The sequence below is a fragment of the Anser anser genome, assembly GCF_964211835.1.
Source record: "Anser anser genome assembly, chromosome: 2".
NCBI classification, from domain to species: domain Eukaryota; kingdom Metazoa; phylum Chordata; class Aves; order Anseriformes; family Anatidae; genus Anser; species Anser anser.
Window position 1 is genome coordinate 145,144,751 of NC_139721.1, and position 24,437 is coordinate 145,169,187.

The 24,437-nt window shown below is 41.7% G+C and overlaps 1 protein-coding gene across 1 annotated transcript in view; it reads left to right on the plus strand.

Annotated features, from left to right (window-relative positions):
• Positions 1-24,437, plus strand: part of GAD2 (glutamate decarboxylase 2) — a 38,232-nt gene that overhangs the window by 5,728 nt on the left and 8,067 nt on the right. The window contains exons 5-12 of the mRNA XM_083826230.1: positions 351-441; positions 1,274-1,386; positions 5,470-5,585; positions 13,843-13,922; positions 17,475-17,529; positions 18,878-18,994; positions 20,092-20,156; positions 23,956-24,034. Of these exons, the coding sequence (XP_083682356.1) occupies positions 351-441; positions 1,274-1,386; positions 5,470-5,585; positions 13,843-13,922; positions 17,475-17,529; positions 18,878-18,994; positions 20,092-20,156; positions 23,956-24,034 (716 nt within the window). The remainder of the gene's footprint in view (positions 1-350; positions 442-1,273; positions 1,387-5,469; positions 5,586-13,842; positions 13,923-17,474; positions 17,530-18,877; positions 18,995-20,091; positions 20,157-23,955; positions 24,035-24,437) is intronic.

The window sequence follows — 24,437 nt, forward strand, 5'->3', positions numbered from 1 at the left end:
GGCAAAAACCCATTCGGTGACAACATGTGACACACGAACAGGAGCGAGCCGCTGTTTTTGTGAGGCACCATCATGCTCATTTTCAAAGCACATTGAAAGAATAATGGGGGATGCCGGAATGCATTATTCTGTGTTCAGTGAAATTACTCAGATTTACTTCATTTGGAATGAGAAAGAAGAGAAATCCTGCCTTTTCCAAAAAAATATATATATTTTTTTTGCTGTCTGCTTTATTTCATACCTTGAAAGCACTTCCTTCTGTATAGAAATCCTTAGGTAAATACACTGTTCAGCACTGAATAGTTTCAGTCAGTCATCAGCCTTTTGATAACATTTTCCATTTTATGCAGGGCATCCTAGATATTTTAATCAACTTTCAACTGGATTGGACATGGTTGGGTTGGCAGCAGACTGGCTGACATCAGCAGCAAATACTAATATGTAAGTAGCAGAATTTTTCCATGATATTTAATATAATTTTACAGTTATACTGTACAATATTAGCTGCTGTAGCTGAATGGAAAAAGGAATACTTTAATGTTAAGCATGCTGGAAAAACTATTGTCTGCCTTTTAAATGATTGCTCTACTTATTTACATGAAGGTTTCAACATTGTTCTATAGACTGTCTTCTATGAAATTCCATCATACAAATACGATGTCAGCTTTGCTAACCCCCCAGAATGTACAGAAAAAATATTTTAGTATTTTGCATGCATAAATATGTGAAATGGAAGGTGTCCTAAGAAACAGTTGCATTTATGTAGGGGGGGTTAGGTATAATTCATACTCAGAGCAGTTAGAGCCATTGCTTTCTGTAAGAAGGAGGTGCAGAATTTAAAATGTTTTTGGTATTTTTTGCACTGAGGGGCTAGGAGGCATTTTTGTGCACTTGTTTAGGATCACGAACTGTCTTGTCATCATGAACAGGACTCGTAATGTGCATGCATCTAGATATGCAAATAGGTTTTGGCAAGGCGAAGGTCTGGTTCTGGCCAGCAGCTCTTGAATTCAGGCAAAGCCTTGAGCCTGGAGGAGGTGGGCATGATTTGTTTCACTGAACTGGGTGGAAATGGAGTGTCCAGTGCTCTCGGCATTTCTCCTTTTAGACAACTGACATGAAATCAGAAGGAAGATTATCAAAAGTATAGTAAAACAGAACTCTACCCAGTGCAAGATAGAGTGTATTGTGGGTATAATGTAATGTAATGTTGGTAACAGATGTGTTAGTGTTGTAGCTCAAAGCATTAAATATGGACATTACTACATTTCAGGTTCACCTATGAAATTGCTCCAGTGTTTGTACTTTTGGAATATGTCACACTAAGGAAAATGAGAGAGATGGTTGGCTGGCCAGGGGGCTGTGGCGATGGGATATTTTCACCTGGTACATGATATTTCAAGCTTTCTTTATTTTTCAGACTGTGCTATGTGACATCCCCTGTAGTTAAAGATCAAACATAATTAAATATGCATGTTCAAGAGGACACTTGCTAATAACCACCAGTGGCCTCTTTGAGATAAAGTATTGCATGTTTATGAATTTCAGGGATGTGATTATGAGAGTCTGTGAGCAAATTGCACTGCATTATGAGCAGCTGTAATGGCACATGGGAAACATAATCAGAAGAGACGTTGCCTTGCAGTTTTGCTTTGCCCCCACTTTTCATGGATTACATGAAACAGAAGGAATATTGTATTAATAACGGAGCGAAGAAACACAACAATGCTCTCCATCACTGCAGGGGGAATTGGAGTGAGGAGGGAAAAATGTAGCATGCCTTTAAGCAAATTGAGTGGATGGGTAGGATCCCACCCACATTACAGTATGCATTTAGCTTTCCACGTGTGAGCTGGCCTTTGGGGCTCAGTGGGGGTACCTGGGTGGCTCGTTACCCTGAGTGCTTGAAGGCTCAGAAACCTGGTTCCTTCAGGGCACATCAGTAAGGCAAAAAATTAGTGTAATTAACTGTGGGGAAATCATTGACTCTTGACACATACTACATTGTTAAAATTTTTTTTAATCATTCCACTTATTCTTGATTTTTACTTTGTCACCTCCTGTCTCACTCTGGAACTTTGTTGCTAAAAATTTTGGCCTATCTGTCTCCCCAGATTGAGAAAAAAAATAAATAAAGAATTTACATTAGGCACAGCATCTTGGCATGTCAAAAGAGAACAGACTGATAGTTGGTGGAGAAGGAGGTCTTCTGGAAAAAATGTTCATTGACCTAATAGAGAGGGAAAGAGCATTTGGACTGTCAAGCAAAGGAAAGACCTTACAGATAACAGCCTAGGATGTATGGGCCTCCAAGTGCACAAAGGATGAAGTTTGTGCTGTGTGGAAGATCAAACAAGACTCATTCGCTGCTGACCTCTGGCATCTGAATGCACATGCGGGAGGTGGCGCAGGAATTTTGGGTTGGTCCTTTCTGCAGAGGTGGAGAAAAAGGCAAGAAGAGTTTACATTATTTCTCATTGAGTCCTTATGTAAAAAAGCAGTGAGAGCAAAAGGTCTGCAGCTTTCACTGTAGTGCTTAGAGGTCCTGACCAGAGCCATGATCTGGAGATCATGATTCATCACAGGACAGCAGCTAAACACATATAATGAGCCCAATTCCTAAGACAATGTTTTTTGAAATTTAACAGCGATTGGTTACTGTCCTGACCTGACAAAGTACATCTGGTCTCCAGGTCCTCACTTTTCAGGATTCAGCGAGGATAGCCCTGGCTATCCTGGGTAGCACCTAGTGAAGGAGAGGAGAGCAACAGCAGTGCTGCTCGGCAGGATGTGATGGGCAGAGGATGGGCACAAATGTGCCCAAATCTGGTATGCTGTGCTTGAGATAGCGTCAGTCAGGAAACGTATCTACCTCGGGAGGAGAGAGGTCCAGGTCTGACGTCAGCAGAGCTAGGATGCTACCTGGCATGCCGGATAATGGAGCTGACTTCATTCAGCTCTAATGCCGATGCTCTCAGGAGCAATGTAGCAGAAGAAAGAGAAACAAACAGAGGAGGAAGGGGGGATGTGTCTTCTGTGTTTCTGAGCTTGTTGTCTGAGCTAAAAGTAAAGGCAAACAAATTCAGGTCTCTAACTCTTCTATCTGACCAAGCAGAAGGCATCCCCAGCTCCCAGCCAGGCAAGCCAAAATAGGTTCTGAGGCAGCCAGAGCTGGGGCAGGCAGCTTTTTGGGCCACCAGCCACACCAGGACAGGCTTTCTATCAGGCATATGTATGTGTAATGTCTGGTTTGTGGAAAGTGCATATTTCTAACTCACTGTGTAAAAGGAGAAGTATGCAGGGTGCAAGTTCTGCTTTCTTAGACAATAGCCAAAATCACCTCTGTGCTGTCTCCTCTTTTCAAACTATCACAGCTTCTAGTGAAGACCTTACTGCTGCAGAGAAAAGGTTCTTGCTCTCTGCATTCTCTGTAATGAAATATACAGTATCGATACGTGCAAAACATAAAGGCCTGATTAGGATCTCCAAATTTTGTTGGTGTGTTTTGTTGCCTGCAATTAACGGTGGGTGTAAACACAGCTGCAGAATTAAAGGCAGAATGTGGACTCATTAATAAGTTTAAGGTAGAATGGCTAGAAAATAAATAGTAGGAAAACCTGGAAACCTAACACTTCAGTCTTGATTCTTTTGACGCTGAGCCAGTGACTTTGGACAAGATAGGCCAAATTTCTTAAACCTGGACACCTTAGGTCAGTCACCTAAATCATCAACAGTAGCTGCTGCATGACAACTGCATGTTTTAGGGACAGGAACCTGACCATTTCATCTAAATCTCTCCATTTCTTCTTTTGTCATTTGTCAGAAGAGGTGTAGAAGTATGCTCATACCTCTCAAGATATTTGAGAGAGGAGGAAAAAGTAGCCCCCTGGTCTGCCCTGAGCCCCATACCAGCGGTGCCATTTCTCTGTTCACCTGGATTCACATGAGGGCCCATGAGGTCAGGGAAAGCCCAGAGCAGGAGTGGCCTCACTGCAAAACGAGAGCTAGGACACTGGGTAGAAGTGAAGGGCAATGCATGATTTCTGTGAGCTATGGAGCACTATGTATATATATATATATATATATACACACACACATATATACTTCCATCGGGATACATACAAATCATGCTAAGTCAAAGCTATGTTAAATTTACCAGCACATGTAGTCTGCTGGTGTAACATGTTGTAATGTCACAGCTTTCAGCAGAGCTATCTTGATGTGTTTAGGTTGTGGATTTTATTTTATCTCACTTTGGCTGTCCAAGCATTGAGTATCTACCCTGGACTCATTACGGCAGCTCCTGTCTATTTGAGGGAGAGGGGTGGATGCATCTGCAGTGCACAGCATCCCAGCTACTGCTGACAGCTACCTTAGGATGAGCTGAGCCATCCTCTGGAAGTGTCTGCCTCGTGCTCTTCACTCCATTTTTAGATGGGTGAAAGTTAGGTTGCAGTCAGGCCTGTTCACTTAAAAGCCTAAAACCATGATCGCTATACACCTTTTCTTTGTATAAATATATGTGCATAAGCATCAATATAGAACCGATCTGTATATATATACACTATATATACAGGATAAAGCTGATGGGTTTTATATATACATGTATGTGTGTGTGTGGCTGTGTGTGTTCATATGTAAAAGTACCCAGACTCTGCCTCAGGTTCTGCATTATATTCCCATAGTGCTCATGCAGTATGGATGCGCAGCCAAACACTGCTTGACTGTGGGCACAGACGCTCAGTGAAAATCTTAGAAAGGAAGAACGAAAAGCATGTTTTTAATGGACGCATTGATAATTGAAATACAGAAACAGAATACTGTAAACCTGTCAGCTGATGCTTGAAATGGGTATTTTAAGTCAATGTACCTCAGGGATTTTAAGGCCAGTGTTAGGGAAATGTGACTTTTTCCCCTTGCTCCCATCAGGACAAATGAAAAGAAAAATATGTTTTGGAATGACACTTTTTCCTTTCTCTTCCTTTTCCCCCTTCAGTTATCTAGAAGGCAGTATCCATTGGGACACACTGTGTGGGTTTCTTCAGAACTGGGGTGTGAAATATCACCCTGGTTTGGGAAGGGAGAGCATGGGTTAGGTTGCTCTTGGAAGCCACTTAGGAAGTTGCCTTGCGGTGGCATCTGTCGAAAGGAGTGGGGTTAATGTGTAGGTAGTATATAGAAAGATAAGACTGGGGACTAAAGGAAAAATGGTGAAAAAAATGAGGATAAAAGGAAACTCCAGTCATTTTTTTTCAGTAGTACTTTATGCATAAATTGTTACCCGGGCATAGTAGATCTGTTACTGTACAACCCAGCTGTGAGGAACCTCAGGATGAAGAATCCACATTTCTGCTCTTGGGCAGAAACATTAACATTAGAGTAAGGAAAACTGTAGCAAGAGATATCATTTGTACTGGAATGGTATTAAAATGCATAGAAAAAGTAACAGTGTATTACTGTGGACTCCAGGTGGTGCCATATCTAACATGTATGCTATGTTGATTGCACGTTTCAAGATGTTCCCAGAAGTTAAAGAAAAAGGAATGGCAGCTATTCCCAGACTGGTTGCCTTCACATCTGAACATGTATGTGTTTCTGTTTTTTCCTGTCTGGTACACCTGTTTGTATGAATTCATGGCGAAGAAAATAGCTAAACAAGAATTGGTAGCCAACTGTCTTCATTTCTGTTATTCCTTCACTGGGGATGAAAAAATGGGAAGGGGCTGGCTTCCTGATACCTGGGGAGATGAGCTGTGCACTTCTCTGTGGCTGGAACCCAGGGAGAGCAGGCTCTACAAACCATTGCCCTTCTTTTTATTCTGCCTTGTGTCTCTATCAGCACTGATATGGATGGCAAGTACCACAGCAAGCAGTGAGAGCTCAGCATCGGGCTTCTGAGTATCCAATGTTTGGGTCCTAGAATCATAGAAAGGCTTGGGTTGGAAGGGACCTTAAAGATCATCGCACTCCAACCCCCCTGCCATAGGCAGGGATGCCACCCGCTAGATTAGGTTGGCCAAGGCGCCATCCAGCCTGGCCTTGAACACCTCCAGGGATGGGGCATCCACAGCTTCTCTGGGCAGCCGGTGCCAGTGCCTCACCACCATCTGAGCGAAGAATTTCCTCCTAATATCTAGTCTGAATCTGTCCAGTGACCTGGATCCCTCGGGGACAGCAGATCCCTGTGCCTCAGAGTACTTCTAGCTGAAACCGCCCCTGCCATTCCTTAGCGAGAGGGTAATAACACACATGAAGACAGTGGTGTTGGAGTGCTGTGTGTAGAGCCAGCAGCTGTGGTGTGCTGTGGGGCACTGGGCTTCGCTGCGGGTCTATCTCTGAGCTAGGCCCTCAGCATACCGGGGTTCGCTGCAGGCACCAACGAGAACTGGCTGTGCTGAATGGGGGCTGCTGAGGTGAAGGGAGGTGGGCGTGAGGGGACCAGAGTGCCCATGTGGGAGAAATGTGGCTTTTTGCTTATTTAACAACCATGTTTCTGTCATGTTAAGTCATGTTTCTGTGTGTATTGCGGGGGTTATTTGGGCTTTAGGGCCATTTAAAGCTCCTTGCAGCTTATAATGGAGAGTGTGCGTGCAGGACGAAGGCGGGGAAAAAAGGGTTGTACTCAGTAAGGGCTGTGAACTGTCTTCAGGCTTCATGGTCCCTTCCTAAATTTCTCTTCAGCTAGGTGGGGTTGGCCACCAGGACTCTTTGATGACTGGGCTCAGCAGGATACCATCCATGCTAGGTGACAACATCTGCCTGGCTGCCTTTTTTGACTTACCAGAGAATGTGTTTCCAGTCTGTGCAATTGTGAAGAGCTCAGTGTCCTAACAACTGATCAGAAATATTTGGGAGGCAATCCCTCCAAGCATGCCTTTCATGGCATTAGGATGAGATGCAATACAGAACGGCAGGCTCCACATTGCAGAATAGTTGTCCCCAAAGCAGTTGGACAAAAAATATTCTATGAGTGTGTAGCAGCTCTCCAAAGTTCGCTGCACAGCTAGAGATCCATTATTCATATGAAAGTTACAAACCTAATAAGTATTGCAAATAAGGTTCAGCATGATTATTTAAAATAACAAATCCTATTAATCATCAGAGAATTTCATTGTATTCATAGCATTGGGATGTTAAACAATGAGCCAAATTGTGCTATCAGTCTCAAAATAATGAAATGAGCTTTAATAATTGTGTTTTCATGCCAAGGAAGAAGCAGCTCCCTTAGCAAATTAAACATTCCAAAGTCAAATACACCAGTGAATCCACAGGCTAGCGTCTGAAATGTTACATTTTAAAAGTAGCCTGAAATTGCAGTTTTGTCCTTTCCTCAAGCAAGTTTTTATAAAGTATGTAATAGCACATCTTCTAGGGCAGATGAGAAACCACACTAAGTGAAGGCAGGCAGGATTGTTTAACTGTTAATTGCCCAGCAGGCAGGGATCAAGGTTTAACCTTCAAAATAGCCGAGACTGTTAAAGGAATTGCAGAAGTCTGTACAAAACAATCCCTTTTTAGTTAGAAAATGTCATGCAGAACCTGAATAGACAGGAAGATACGAGAATGGCATTTGTCTCATTTATCATGACATGCTGATCTTCTGCTTCCTTTCAAATTCCCCCGTCTGATTTTAGTTTCTCCCTGCCACAGTTGGATGCTGTTGTACGATGATGGCCACAGAACAAGCAGTCTGTAAATGAGATACTGTCATTTCCCCATGATCTGCACGTGTCATGATAGTAAACAAAGCTTAAAGTTACTGTATCTGCTTAGAAACATTGAGATTTTTTTCTTGAGATTTTTCAGTCAGAAGCAAAGATTCCAGTATCAGCAATTTTCAGACAAGAATATCAGCATCAAGGACCAGACTCTATTTTCATTTCTGCCAATCTAGAGTTTCTGTTATTATAAATGAGTGGAGTTACTCCACAGTTGCCACCAATATTACTGTAATCAGAATCTGGCCTCAATCTGATGCCATGATGGTTTCAGCTGTCAGTGGACGAGAAGGGAAGGGAGGAGTAATTTGCAGCTCCTAAGTAATTCCCTTCCTAATTTAGGAGTCATCATGTGCCTAAATTAGGAGCCTTACTCCCTGCACAATCAATCAGTGAAGAGAGGCATCTCTGGGGTGAAACTCTGAGCATCCAAATTAGGAACGTAAATGTTGCTTAATTTAGATATTCTAAATCACCTTCAGGAGGGGTTCACCTACTTCGGTGCGTTAACCGTACAGAGACACCCGTCTCCTGATATACACAACCTACACTGGGTGCCTAAAGTAGGTTATGTGACTGCTCCAACCTTGCACGTGCCTGGTAAGCAGGTTTTTCCCAGGCTGTTCAGTAGGACTGTGACATCTCTTACACTCTGATTCTGTTCATTTCTGTTTCACCAGGGACACTGAAGTACATTATAACTGCTTAGGTTGGGCTTGGCTCGGGTATAATTGCAGTGAGGTGCACTTGCACTCAGAACTTGATTTAGTCCTCTGTGTTCACCATTCCATCATCAGTCATTCTTGAATCTGCACTGGTGCAGGAGCAGAGTGATGTCCTTCAAGGCAGCTGTTCTGGACTGCTTGTGACGCAGGAGACCTTGTCTCAGATGGGTAAAAGTGATGGATGCCAGTTGTAGAAACCTATTTTAGTCTATCGTTTCACACGCAATGAAAAATCTAAGGTGAAGGCCTCCTCCTATGTCCCCATTGCATCAGCTTTAGGTTGGTATGAGTGTTCAGATGAGCAAGTCCTTTTTTTGCCTTCTCAGAATATTTTAATTGATCCATTTGTCTACAAGGCAAGTGCTATTGCATTTTAACCAGTCCAGCTAGCACTCTCTTAGACGGCATCTGGCAGTAGCTGGGAATAGCGTGGAGCAGGGAGCATCCCTGGAAGGTGAAAAGGACAAAGTCACTGTACTCTGAGGAGAAAAGGGCTGTAGAGGGGAAAAGTTGAAATGCAGAGAACTAGCCAGATTCCCATTACAAAGCAGTCCTTGGTCCTTTTATCCAGTTAGAAAGCCAACGGGGCATGGAGAGGCTCTTGCTGCGTCTGGCATTCCCCCACTGGCATGGCTTTTGGGGTGAAGAGGCACCTGTCTGAGGCTTCACTGGCAATACAGCTCCAGCAGCCACTGGCTGAGGAGGGAAGGTCTGTTGGCCACTCAGGTATAAGAAGTCAGCCTTGTAGACAGACATAGTCCTTTATAGACAGACATAGACCTCGTCCTTTTGGGGGAGAGCTGGGAGCAGTGGCTTGTCCATGGTGGTAGGGGAGCACCCTTGCGTGGACAGTGTGTGTAGCATCCCCACAGCGATCAGATCAGTGGAGGTAATTTGTGATAAATCGCTGCTTCAGCTTCTTGCACACTGATTTCCCTTCGTGGACAAGCCCCATTACATGCAGGGAGTACAGCAAACTACTAGTAACTGCAGGAGAAGGATATTTTTTGTCTGAACAGTTGCTGAAATCTAACGCAGAGGTTGCTGGCTATGAGACAGAAGGAAATTAAAATTGGCTTCTGTCCCAAAGCAGACAGTTTGACAGACCTCCCTTTCTTACAGACTTCAAAAGAGTCTGGTTTTGTTTCACTGTAGATAGGCCAATCTCTTCATCCCAGCATTGCTGTGGCACGTAATGTTGCTCTCTAGCCGGGTTCCTTGGAGGCAACCTTCGAGGCTGTCACCTGCAGGAACCAATCCGAGTGTGGCCAGGGAAGTTTTGAGAAGCCTGCAGAGCCCATTTTCCATTTGGTGGCATCAATTTTGAAGCCGTAAGCTACACTTCTAATCACACAGAGTAAGTAGGGAGTGGTATTTTTTCCTCACGAGGAAATTAAAAATCAAACTTGAGGATTCAGGCATGCTTCTTTTGCATTGCCTAATGCTCAATAACTAGAAAAGGTTTGTTGTTTTGTTTTGTTGTTTTTTTGGGGTGGTATTCAAAGCCAGAGAGAAACTATGAAAAAGCTGGTGTTACTTGAGGAGCAACTTAATTCAAGTAACTCCATTCAAATCAAAGTAAAACCACTTTCCAGAAAAACAGCAGTCTGGAGCAGCCTATTTCAAAGCAGGTATTAGTCATGTAGGTCTTACCCTTCTTCTGGTCAGTATGACTTTCACATTGCCACAGAACCCTTGTGAGCTCAGTGCAACATTTCTTGTCCACAGGTAGCACTATAAAACCATCAGCACTGGAAAAAAACAAGTTGTGAGTCTTGCTGGATTAGCAAAGGACTATTGAGTGACATCTTTCAAATATGCAAAAGGTCAGAATATTAGTATGTTGTGCAGAAACATTAATGTATTAATTTCTTTCCTGACTTTAGCAACTAAGTTTAAAAATTGAATAGCAGTAGCTAAAGGAAACAACAGCAAACATATATCATGATGGTGTACTTAAAATGTGGGACACGGTACACTTTTTTTGTAGGTAACTGAAGGAAAATCTATAGCTTACAACGAGACTTTAGAGGTAGGATTTATGTCACTTAACTTTAATCACCGAAAGTGTAAACATTTAATGTGAATTAGTCTATGCACTTTTTATAGCCAATAAAAAGAGATCTGCAGAAGACAACTCATCCCAATCTAAAATTGGTGCCGAAGCCTCAGGGATGCAGTGCCTTCTGGAGGTACCGCTTCTTCCCCACTACTGAGGGAACCCAAGCAGCTAGCCTAGATCAAACACACATTTTTAGATGCTTCAAACACAGAGAGAAGGAGACCAGCCTTCAGGTTCAGGGATCCTACATTATTTCAAGCCCAAGGGAGGTGGAGAGGAAAGTGTGTTCACCTCCTTTGCTGGTGGGATGATGCTGGGGGTCCAGGTCTGCAGGACACCAAGGTGCCATAACCAAACCTGCAGACCTCAGAGAGGTTTTGGCTCCTGGGTGGCTCGGCTTGCTCAGCATCTGGGATCTTGCTGCTGACGAGCTCCCTCCAGATAGCTTATATCACTCAGGACTTTTTGTGCTGCCATCTGAAAAACCAACCGTGGCTCTGGGGCTTACAGCATGAGGACACTTCTTCGTGACAGCTTCAGTCCTGCCAGATGATGAGCAAATAATTCAGCAAGCTATAAAAATAGAAGCATCTGTATACTAAAGCACTGTTCATTTAAAATAAAAATGGCATACTTTTCAGCATCATAACACTTTTAGCAATAACAATTCTTCCTTTTTTCAACAGACTTATTTCATTACTGCACCTTTAATTACTTTGCAGTGTGTTTTTACTTTACAAAGCTCACTATGAAAAAATGGCTGTCAAACTTGCTCCTAACAGCATCTGAAATTTCAGACAAAGGGAAGATTCCCCTGACTCTAGATCACTTTTTTTTTTTTGATTTTTCTGACCATTAATATGCTTTTGTCACTAAGATTGACTAAAACTCTCTTCTTCCTCATTCACCACTGAACTTCAAATGTATTTCTCTTCAGGGAGAAAAGAAATACAGGGGATGTATGTGTAATCTTCCAGTCAACCTTGTGCAGCACAAGGGTGCATGAAGGAGGAAGGGAGGAAGACATCCCACTCCCACCTGCACGTCCTCCTGTCTCTGATAAGCACAGGACAGGGGTGAAACTGGTCCTGCCTACTTCTCCTAGCCTGGTCTTTGATTCAGGACTGGCATCAGGACTGCCCCATCCTCCCTTTGTGGCCCTGGCGCTCCCACCATAGGACTTCAGCTCTAACTCCTTCATGGCTGTGTAATAAATGATGGTGTTCAAGCTCACTTTCTTGCAGGGCTAAGCAGTATGTAGCCCCCATATTCCAGAATGGGTTACATTTAATGTCCTTCTTCCCCCTGAATCTGTCAGTAGTTCTGTATAACCAGGACTATTTCCACAGATCTTTCCTTCTCTTAGACCTGTATGTTTTTCTGTCTGCTTTTAGTTATGCATACACCCAAATTTTCAGCATTGTCCCAGGAGTACTGAAACAATGTTCAATAATTGTCATCATTAGTAAAGCCTTTTTGTTCTTAAAACTGCATTTTTTTTCCATGTTAAGTTTCATCCTGGCTCTTTTATAGCCATTCGAGTGGCTGCAGTGATTCCTCTGACGTTACCCTGAGACACAAAAGTGTAACAGCGTTCATATATCTGTGCCTGTGTACAGAGACTGAGCAATTTCATATTCAAAGTTTGTTTAGAAATTATAATTGCATTACCCTTCCATCCATAGACTTGTGTATTTCTTCCCAATTTATCTCTAAACCTGTTTTGGTTCCTGACCACTGAATTCCCTTCAGCAAGTAAAAAGCCTTCAGGCATCTGAGATATCAGCAGTACATTCATTTTATTCCCAGTGCTCTATTAGCAGTGCCATGAGACTTCTCAGTGAGGCAGCTGAGCTTGGCCATGTTCCAATGGATGCCTTTGAGCACATGGGCTTAATTTTCTTCCTCGTAGTAAACTATTCAAATCCGTATTTCCTTTTTTAAGGCACTTTGAATAGTTCTATTTTCTATTAGAAAAACAAATTGCAGCAATAAATCTATTTTAACTAGTATGGAATAAGGAGCAACCTTAACCAGAGTAGTCAAGGCTGTTAATGAAAATTACCCGAGTCATTTTTAAAGCACAGTGATTTTTTTACTTAATAAGTTGAAGGCACATGTTGCAGTTCTGCTCTTCTTCCTCTCTGTCTTAAAGTTGATGCAGATTTGATATTCATTTATCAAAGTGTTCATAATCACACGGAGCCCTTAAGCATGCTGTGAAGTCCTGTTGACTTCAAGGCCTTTAGGTGAAGCAGATGTTAACAGCCATCACGCCCAGCTCTTTCCATACAACTGCACTGCAGTTGAAGCCAACTACTTCCTTGATACAACAGTAGTGAATACTTCTTTGCCTTGCAGTCTGCTTCTCTACTTCCGTACCAACAGGAGGATGTACTGTATTTTTTTTTCCTTTCTTTAACATTTCAGGAACCTAAAAAGCTGTACTAGATATATATCGCCTTGATCTTTTTTTGCAGTGTTACCTCCTGAGCTAACACTACTGTAGTACAAAAAATAATTTCCTTTTTTTTTTCTTCTGACGTTTGATAATCTGTAGTTAAAATGACTTTGGACAATATCATTACAGTTAGATTTGAGTTAATAGAAAATATGATTCTTGGTGGTGTAATTTGATACAAAACTATTTCATTATTGTAATCACTAGGGTTTGAATTAGAATTATAAGCCAACATGAGTTAAGTCCTATGAGCTAGAGAAAATTAGGCTGACTTGCACTCCAGAATATAGTTTCCACTTTTTATCTTGTACATACAGATTAACTAATAGTCTTACTAATATAATAGCCCAGTCCTGATTTTAAACTGCAATAACTCTGTTTATTAGTGGGAGTTATTACTAGCTTTCACTGGCATGAGATCACAATTAGGATCCCTCTCTTAAATTCTCTCAGTATGTTGTTTGGCCAGAAGTTATATAGCAGAAGCTCATCACCCTTGATGCCACAAACCAAATGAATTCTCTAGGGGAGAAGATTTTGTTTCAGAGAATCAAGTACGTTGCTGAATACATACCAGCAATAGGCAGTGCAAATATGCATCAAGGGCAGAATTTGGATCCATCACCAGCCACAACTGTGTGTTTAATATTCCAGGAGTAAATCTCTATCAGAGTGGTTGCTGTTTCACTAATCAACTGTAGTGACCCAATATGAAGCCTGAAATTGCAGTGATCAGTTTCAAAGAAGTCTATGACTAGAATTACTGCCTGTGTGGAACATCTTGCTGAAGGGCTTGCAAGACTGTAGTGTTTTATATTAAATTGGATAAGAAATAGTAATAAAAACAATAAATAATAATAAAATGTATTTTTTCAGAGTCACTTTTCTGTGAAGAAAGGAGCTGCAGCCTTGGGTATTGGTACAGATAGTGTGATTCTGATTAGATGTGATGAAAGGTAAGTAAAGATGCTGAATGCTACTCCTTTTATCAGTACAGAGAAGAGGATCATCAGGTACTCAGCTCAGAGAGAGCATATAGGATACAGTCAACAGTTAATATAACTCACTGTAGGGCTGTCATCTTCAGCAGCCTTACGCTGATTTATCCCACCCAAGGAGCTGGCTTTGTCTGTAAGCTTCTTTATGAATCAGTTTTTGGAGCTCATCAAAAATCTTAAAGTTCCCTCCTCAAGGATTTCTGATATTTCTTATTCTTTTTTTTTTCCTGAAGTGAAACGAAAAGTCAAACTAGCAATCATTCTTTGCACATTCTATTAAGAAACCATGAAGGTTTTGATCAAAACGGAGCATTTAAATACTGTCACATTTTGAACCAACAAAATGAGCTGAAATGAGCTTTTTAAAGGAGTGAAATCTTGAGGAACCTTTTCTAATGTAATTCTATCACTTCATGCCCCCGCCATCCTTCTCAGCTGGACTACATGTCACCAGGAACAACTTTGCAGTGGGATGTACAATCAGTTCAGTGAAGGGTCTTCCCAGTGTCGTGGGCAGCATAGGCCAACCAGGGGATGGCCCCTGGAAAGGAGTAGCCCAGCAGGCTACCTACAGTTCCCATAGGTACTACAAAATTGGTTGTAAATAACTTCCTAGCTCACTCAAGTAAAAGGTTTCAATTCTCTTTGAAAACCCATTTTGTGAAAGTAAAGGAATATTAACAAAATCAACACGATTTGCTGAAGATTTCCAATTTAAGGAAAAGCACATTTTCTACAGGACAAAAAATAATTGAAAATACTGATCAATTCTACTGAGAATCTTTTCAGTAAAGTGTACTCTTACTATGAGTCCCAAATATCATCGTTCCAAGGTTCTGAATTATTTATAGCTCTAGCTTAAACTGAAGGTTTTACTGCAGCCAAAATGCTCTACTCCCACTGTAAAAGGGGAGCACCAACTAAGCAATTTACAGTGCTAATCATAGTGCCTACACATTGACTTGTGGACTTATTATCTCTTTATTAACAAAAGACTGAACACACCTTGAAGAGGAATTAATGACAACCTCCATACAACCAACACACATCAAAGTAAATTTCTGATTGTTTCTACTCACTAAAGACAGACTTGGATCAATGAAGTCATGCCTTCCTTTTCTTCTTGTGTAAATTCAGCGTGATGGTTTTCTGTGAAGACCACAATGCTTATCCAACCCATCCTGAAATAAGCACTAGGATTATTGCATTTCTCACCAAATCCCAGGGGGTGACACCAGGACAGAGCAGGCTGTTGGTGCAGGATGTGGGCTGATGAAGTTGTAGACCTTTAGGAGGGTGAAGAAGCACCATGAGATTTTTTTGACATTTCCGCATGACCAAGCATCCTTCTTGGTGGCTTCTCTCTTCCCCATCTTGTTCCACACCCACCAAGTTTGCCTGGTTTTGCTGTCTCATGGGACTATGTAAAGGTGTGGTAAATTTCAGCCAGGAAAACATGCAGAAAATCGTGTTCTTACTCATGTCTCGGACCGGGCAACTGTACATTTCCATTGCCTCTTTCATCACCACGCATATGTGTTGATAGTAATAGCATATTACCTGCAGGTTTGACATCAAAACTCTTCGGTCTGATATGGCAGCAGTGAAGACTGTATACAGCCATGGGTACGATGAGACTTTGACACCATCAGTCTCCATCCTCAGTGTCCTTTTGCTGCTGAGTCCCTTCAGCCTTCCCCAGTAGCCCTCCTGCTTCTGATGCTGCCTTGCACATCTCATATAACCCCCGTGCTATGTTATTTGGGTGAAGTTTGTATAAGGACTTAATTTGAGGTAGTTCAATACTGAAGTACTTCGGTACTTCAAAGCCTATTATTTTTCAGCACCTTTTAAGACTTTCAGGTCATCTGCGCTCAGGTGACAACACAAGAAAATGCTGTGCAATATTACTGGCCATTTCCTAGATTTGGAGCAGGGGGTTGTGTTGGACTATACTCAAAGCCAATGTACTGCTGTCTTCTTGGTAAAATTCAGCATTGCTTGGACATTGCACTCACCTGGCCATGAGTTCCTGCATGTGTTCAGTATGACCAGGAACTGGCTGATCACTTACCTTGGTACAAATTTTGGCAGTGAAGGGGTCTGCCCAGCTTTGTATTTTCTTCTGTGTACATTCTCAATAAACTAGAAACCATTAAAGAACAACATCTAAACTATGCTTAGAGGAAGAATTCAGAACCTTCCCACAGCATGCTTTTCTTTTTCTTTTATTCCCATAACAGTCCCAGGAAGTTTTTGAAAATGAGACAATTACTGCTTTTGTCTGAACCTGTACAGGTAACTGAGGGAACTCAGAATGAGTTCAATACTTTTTATATTTTGAACTTGTATGACAAAAACAGGGCTAATTTTTCGAGTAGAGCTTTTCTAGTTTCAGTTATTCTTTCAGTGTTTTGAATAAGTAAAATGAAGGACATAGTGCAAAAAAATCAGCCGTGCAAACCCATTTCTACTGAAAGAGTTACTGACTTACACACCTTAGAGGTGTGTAAGGATTAAAACTTGTCAGCCTTATTATTTTATTACAATAAATTAATAATATTTTGTTTTATTTACATCCATCCAGATATGGTGAAAGCACCATTTTTTCAATGCAAAAGTAAAACTAAAACTCATAGTTTGTTTTTTTTTCCTAAAACTGCTATTTCAAGCTCTAGCAGAAGTTGTTCTTTTTTTATTTAGAGCAACAGGAAATCAGCCATTTAATGAAAGAAAAAATACATCCAGCTGTACTAAGAAATGAGGAAGTCCTGCAGTGTATATATATATATTAATCTAAATGGACAACACTTAAACCCAGTGAAGAGTTTATTCCTGTAATGTGGGGAGCTGTCATGTTTGTATTGCCATTATGTGTACTCTTTCTTAGCTAGTCTTGCTTGTGGCTAAAGCAAAGAGAAATTTAACCTCAGTATTCAATATCAGCTCTGTTTTACCTTGCACTTAATTCACTTGCAGGATTTCATAAATTAGCCGTCAAGCCTTTTACCACTGAGTCTGAATCTCAGGTAAATGGTTCATGCTAAATGTGTTGCAAGTACAGTATATACAGCCAGCACAGAGGGCTTGTCAGTGCACTGTGTCTGGACTGGTAGCTTCTTCTCATCTCCATGCAGCTCTGCTGGCATTTGCTGTGCCTGCTGATAGGGACCTTGGGGCTTGGCACCCAGCAAGCATCTTGGGACCCTGGGCTGAGCCCCTGCCTGGGAGCAATTCCCAAGGCTGTCATTTAATGCAGTCTTTAATAGGGGATGACCCTGAGATAACTTCTCTCAGTAACCATCACTGTGTTGATGCAAGCTGGTTGACAAAATAAGCCGGCTAAAAACATAGACTAATGGACAGAGTCTTTCTGAGCTCTTCAATGTTGCATAAGCCATGGGCAAAAAAGTCACTTTGTTCCTTTTTTGGGTTTACTACGAAATGAAGAAGTAATAGCAAAAGCTGATTTCAGGATCAAATTTTTAATATAACTTTCTTTTGTCCCAGAGGGAAAATGATCCCATCAGACCTTGAAAGGAGAATTCTTGAAGCCAAACAGAAAGTAAGTTTACTAGCATTTCTGCTTCAAAAAAAAGAATGAAAGAATGAGAGAAAAAGAAAAGGAAAAAAAAAACACCACAATAATGTTACAGCTGTTTGCTTTCTTCGTAAAATAACATAGGCTTGCCCATTAACTTCTGATGTATTTCTTAGAAATATGACCTGGTAATTAGGAAGGCAGGAGTTGCTGAGAAAAAAAAAAAAAAAAATTTAGAGCTACATCACAATCTTCATAAGCTCTTTGGCTTTTTTATATGTTGTTCTGCGTAACATCTCCGTTTTTCATATTATCAGCCTCTGATGCAATTCCTCAGCTGAATATTAGCAAAGACAAAGAAATCATCTGGGGAATTCATATGTACTTTAGTGCATTGAAAATATTTCTCACAGAGTCACCAAATCAATTGGAGGTAAACTCAGATCCACACACTCTCTAAAGTACACTACTTTTGTATGTGTTCATTAACAGAAGCTAGAATTAAAACATCAGATTGCAGTATGCAATGGACTTGGCTCTGTTCCTTCAACAACTTTTATCCAAATAGTCATTAGAAACAGTATTAAAAGCACAATGACACAAATTTTCATTAAGAGCTCACTTTGTCTAATAAAAGTAATACAGTATATAAAAAATAAGGCAAAATTAGAACAACTAATGAATTGAGAATGAAACACTGGTGAGAGTTACTGTATACTCAAGACCTTACAGTGCAAAAGCCAGGTCACTGTGTGTTCATGGTGAAGCATAGGATTTAGCAGCAGGAGTCCAAGAGGTGGTCCCTGGGCTCCATGGAGATTAATGTCTTCTCAGAAGAGCTGTCTCACCTGTGTGTGCGAGGTGAGCCCCACATCCCCCCTGCCCAGTGCCCCCAGGAAACACCCCTGGAGAAGATGCTCCCCTTGACAGGACTGGGCCACTGCACGGTTGGACTCTCTCTAGGATAACTCTAGCACAGCCCTGGGCACAATCCACCAGAGAGTTTTCTTGCACCGTGGTGCCTTGTGGACGAGGCTTTGTTTTTATGTGACATTGCATAGAGCAGACCTTTTCGTTTCAGGCAGGTGGTGCGGAGCAGAACTGTTCTTTTGAGCCCTTACCTGTCTCATGAATCTTAAATAAATGGAGGGTACTGGTTTGGAAGTTTGCTGCCACCTTAAGGTAGAAACTGTAATATCACTGGCATATAAATTAAGAAGAAAAAAAAGTAATATAGCAGGTATGTCCTCTAGGAGACACTTGTGGGCTTGTTATGGAGGCAGCCATCCCAGCAATGCCAGTTCCAGCAGTGCAAGAAGAGTTTGGGCTGCTGCGGTCTTACTTTGCCAAATGCCTCTGTGCTTTCTTGTAGGGATTTGTTCCTTTTCTAGTGAGTGCCACGGCTGGGACAACAGTGTATGGGGCATTTGATCCACTCATAGCTATTGCAGATATCTGCAAGAAATACAAAATCTGGATGCACGTGGATGTAAGTATCAACTTATGTAGCGTAGGAGACAGATTACAAGGCGTGTTAGCATGAATTTATTAATTTGTACAAAAAAAAAAAAAAACATTTTACTTGGTTCCTGTAATTAAGTCTGTTGTCCAAGCACTGACTTCCCACTCCTCTGAAAGGCTCAGGAGAGGGGGACATTATAGAAGCTGTGACTATGCAGTGCTTCTAGCAACTGGGACACTTAAGATGGATGACCTAGTTTGGGAGCTTTTGGCCTTCAGCTTTATCTCTAAGTATCATTAATACAAGAAATCCATAAGAACCATACCGCAGACTGGCTCAGCTTCTGCAGCAGCTGTAAAATAAATGCGTAAGAAAAAGGCTGCATTGTTTCTGGAGTAAAGTACCCCAAATTGGTGAATAGATTAATCAAAATGCTAAAAAAAATTATCAGATTGGCTGCTTTTCTTAGCTTTATCTGGGTTCATGCCAATAAGTCTTACGGAAGGATCATCTTTCAGCCCTAGAATTGGTTTTGTGTCATTTTTGCAAAACCTTTCTCTAAAGAGGCTTGGCAATTGAATTTCCATAGGGCTGGGTATCTTGCTTTTGGATTACTCTGTCAACCAAAATCATTCTGATTCAAATGAAGAATTAACATTTGCTTAAACTACTTCTCAGTCACATGAAGTGTCTACTCGTCCCAGATCTCTTGTGAGCAAAAGCAAACGGGTGGGAGGCACGCAGGTCAGAAATACGATGAAGACTCTCCACAGGAGCTGAGATGCCGGTGTATTTTTTTATCACTTGGACAGTAGAAGGGAGAAAGCAGCTTGCCCAGGAGCAGCTCTGCACGTCATTAATTACGGTGTGGGGCAGCCCCGTGCGGTAGTGACGGTGAAGGAGGGGTGAGCGAGCGGTGCAGCTGACCACGGGCTGTGAAATGCTGCTTCTGCACTGCTGGAAGAGAATTGTTAGTGCAGGGGATGCTCCAGGCTCCATCTGCCTGGATCGTTTTGCCACATCAGCAAGGAAAAAAGGGCCCCAAAGTGATGTGAACGCACAGCTGTCATCCTGGAGCAAGGCAGAGGTATCTTCCCATTAAGATGATGTATCTTGCCTTCTAGGGAGCGTGGGGTGGCGGGCTGCTGATGTCAAGAAAGCACAAATGGAAGCTAAATGGTGTTGAAAGGTATGATTTATTAACATTAATTAAACACATTTATTAAGTATGTTTTAACAGACTTGTGATTACCATAGCAATGTCTATAAATACAAATAAAAATCAGCCAGTGTTATCTCCAGGATTCAGTAGGAAGAAATTATGCAAACTGTTCTTCCAGTTGAAATAGCATTGCTAAGTGCCTTTGTTCAGTGTTACAGTGTGGCAGCACTTTGTTTTGCAGTACGAACAGCAGGCATTTCTTGTTTGCATTTTCATTCCTTCCAGCATACATTCTGCAGTCCAGAGTGGTTTCTGCAACATCCTCTGATTCACTATCCAAAATTAGTTAGCAATTGAATTTCTCTAAGACACGCACCGTGGAGGGTTTGCACGCTGAGGTCTACGTGTGATTGCACCTGCTAGTTGGACAGGTGCCGTGGCAGTCACCAACCACTGCCCTGCCACTTTGGAGAGAATGCCCCCCTCCCAGCTGTGCTAACAACATCCCCTCAGTAAATCTGTGTCTGGATATACACAGTTGTAGTCATGAGCTCATCAATATTACAAATACGCACAGATGAGCATAAATGATGGCAAAACAGTTCAGCATCTGGAAAGACTGCGCTTAAACTTACAAACAACTGCTTACCCAGAAACTTTTAGTAGAGCTGTGGATCTCCGTGCCATAGGATGTTAAGATTTACCTGAGTTCAAGGGAAGACAAAGAAAAAACATTTAGGACTTCTGTGAGCCACAACTGACAGGACTCAGCAAGTATTTGGAGGAAGTTTGTATATGCTTGCCCTGTTTTACCCTCTTCCCAGACATCTAGTTATGCCACTTGCTAGAGACAGTATGCTGGGCTAGGTGGAGTCCTCACATTTGTGTATTTTCTGAAGCTCATGCTGCTTGAGATGAAATTATTACTCCCTCCTGCCTTTTTTTATCTCTAAATCAAGTTGCCAATTAAAATTACAATCAACTTCCTCATCCTGTTCCTATTCTTATGTATCTCACATGCAAAATTTGGAAAGCAGCCAGTGGTTCTATGAATTTGATATGCTTTAGTTAAGACTGCCTCCAGCACTCCAAACTTAACATATTTTCCCCTAAAAGGACATATATCCAAATATCCATCGCGTTATCTACCCAGCTGCCTGTGAGGATGGAGTTTGAAAAAAAGAATTTACCTCCAAATTTGCTGACCAAGTCCTGCTGGCATGAGAAGGTCAGGTTGAGTCTATGTTGGAGAATTTTCCAAGCGGTGTGTCTTAGATCCTGAACACCACTGGAGTTCCTCCAGTGTTTGTGAAGCACCATCTCCATGTGGCAGGCAAATTAATGATATTTGTCATTTCCAGTCCTGTTCCCCTGCTTGATGGACACAGCAGCTCACTTCAGTTTGTCCAGATTTGTAACGTGGGCACCTCTAGAAGAGACTTCCTAGATCCGATCTGTATGGACAGTCCCATTTCATGGTACAACTCAATCATTACAGGTCTGGATACACGAGAAGTGGCATTGTGTTTGATAGGGAAGGGACGAGAAGGGACCATTAAATAGAGCACTCTTGCTCTGAGTTTTCCCATCCTTCTGGTAACAGGCAGTCCAGAAAAAATACCGTCAAAGGCAGGGGAACTGCAGGGCTATCCTTACGATTCCCTCCAGGCCCTGCACAGCAGATTTCAACAGCACCCTGAAGAAAGCGTGCCTCTTGGTGTCCGGAGCAGATAGGTCTGGCCACCGCCAGGAGATGCACTCTGGTGCTCCCCTCCCAGGGTCTCAGGCAGGGGTTGACAACTACATGAGAAAAGCATGCTCGCATCTGAGTGAGCGCTCCCATGTAGGGTCTGGGCATCCTTCCCAGAGCTGTGCCTGGCCAGTGAATGCACCTCAGTCTGTTTTTAATAATGGCTGAGGACCAAATTCTGCCAGTCTTGAATTTCTCCTGACATCCATTTGGAAACTCTAAAGGAAAACTTTTCCTCTTCTTTTTTTCTGTCTGTGATCCACAGTCAAAAAATCACCCAGGTGCTTGGTGTGCAGTTACTTTGGCGAATGCAAAATGCTTTAAAAAAAACATCTGTGGATCCATGTAGCTTCTTTCCTTCACTGTTTCTCTCAGTCAGCAATTTTTTCAAGTACATACTGATGGCTTAAGACCAGAAAAACTGATGAAAAACAAATGAAAAGTGGGGTATTACTATTTAAATAATTATTTTTTTCTGGATGCAATTGGGATGAATTTGTGACCTTAGGGTAAATTAAATGTTTTAGGCAGATAATTAATATCTGGCTGTTGACAGTACATAATCCCTTTGCTTAAGAAAAACCCATACCACTACTGTTACCTAGAAGTCTCTTAAGGAATTTCTGCCTGATTCAGCACAGGCACAGATAAAAATGAAAAAGTATCATATTGAAGGAAATTTGTGGACCTGAATGCATGTTCAGAATCATTAGCTCTGGTGTTGTAGTCAGATGGCTGACTCTAAGCTGATTAAAAGCTGCCAAATACTTAAAAGCCAAGCCAAGTGGCCAGATGTTGCCTGCGGAAGACTGTTCCCTACAGATTTTTGCATCAGGCACTTGTGCAGTCCCATTTAAACAGCAAAGAAGAAAGCACAGAACTGCTGCGGTGTCCAATGTGCATTTTGGAATTGCTTGTTTTGATTGAGTGAAAGCAATTTGGTAGGAAATGATAAGGACAAGCATGAATCTATAAAACTGTCTCCAAATCCTATGAAGGAAAACATTACCTGCAAGTGCATCCTGAGTCCTGTAAGTATTTATATGCCCCTGTTGACTCCTTTGTATCAATTTACACAATCAAATCTCCAATCATTGTACTACACAAAATAAAATTCACTGTGCATCCTTGACAGCTTGCCAAATATGATGCAAATGTATACATCTATCAGCTAATCATCATATGTAATAATAGTAATTAGCAAATAGCCAGTCAAGCATAACACAAAATTACAACAATAAACAACTGGACAATCTGCCATTCAGCACTTGCCACAGTCCCAAATGTCTCGTCTCTAGTCTGAATTGTGACAGCACCCTGTTTCTTCACAAGATCTGGGCGGACAGCTATTTTTGCAGTCTCTGTGTCCTGAGGGCAGGCAGGCACAGGCTCTTCTGTAGAAGGGTGAATCAATTCTGTGCTTATTACTGTGGTAATTTTGTACCCAGTCCTCCAGTCATGTGAATTACCGTAGCCAACCTAAAATCAAAGAGCTACAAAAATTTACCATCAGCACAGCAACTAGAAAAATTACTTTTGGCCAGGTTTTCCAAGAGAGTCAGAGACTCAGAAGTACACAGAAGTATGTAAAGAAATTTTCAGAAATATTTGTGTGCGTTAATTACTAAAATCTTACTGAAATGGAACTCGATGAGAGGGAATCTGCTAGTCTGCCACCTTCCTATGTACATCTTTGATCAGCTGTGTGCCTTTAGGAAGTTCATCAGTCAAGTGGGTGTTTTTGAGAAGTTTACCGTATGTTTATGAAGTATAAATGACTCCTGAGAAAGTTTAATACTAATTAAATGTAGTGGATAGAGCAATTATCTTGTGATAAGTTGCCGAAATTGTCATCCAAAAACAATCCAGAGCTGGGTCCCTTATGAAGGCATTGCTTTCCCAATTAGCCATGATTACTTTCAGCTTTGCTTCTTCAGAAAAAAAAAAGAAAAGAAAAAAAAAGGAAAAGAAAAAGAAAAAGGTGCGCCTTGCTATGTTTGTTATTATTCTGATTACTACTAAATATCTCCATGGTTTCACCACAGTGTCTGAGCTTCATGTGGTTTGCTCTCCCAGGGCCAACTCAGTGACCTGGAACCCGCACAAGATGATGGGCGTCCCACTGCAGTGTTCAGCCTTGCTAGTAAGAGAAGAGGTATGTCCCAAAATACTTGCTTCTCTGGTCTCTTCTGACATTTTCCTTCTTGCATTCCTGCATGTTTTCTCCGTATGTGTGTCATAGTTAGCATTTGCTAATGTGATGAAGGTTATAAAAGAAACTGAGAAATAGACTTCTACTTGTGTACTCAAAGCTGTGAGTGCAAAAGGGAATTAAAGTAGCTGTCAAGCAGAAATGATAGATGCAATTAATGGCAATATCTTCACAGAGTTTTGTGGCTTTGTATTCATAATGTCTATCGTTAAGTTGTGGGTGCCTAGCTATGTAGCCACGCTGGCTTCTGTGTAGCATAAAAAGTGGCTGTAGGCAAAATCTCATCCTCTTAGGATGAACGGTGTGGTATAAATGCAGTACGACAATTGTTCCGGGATCTCGGCAT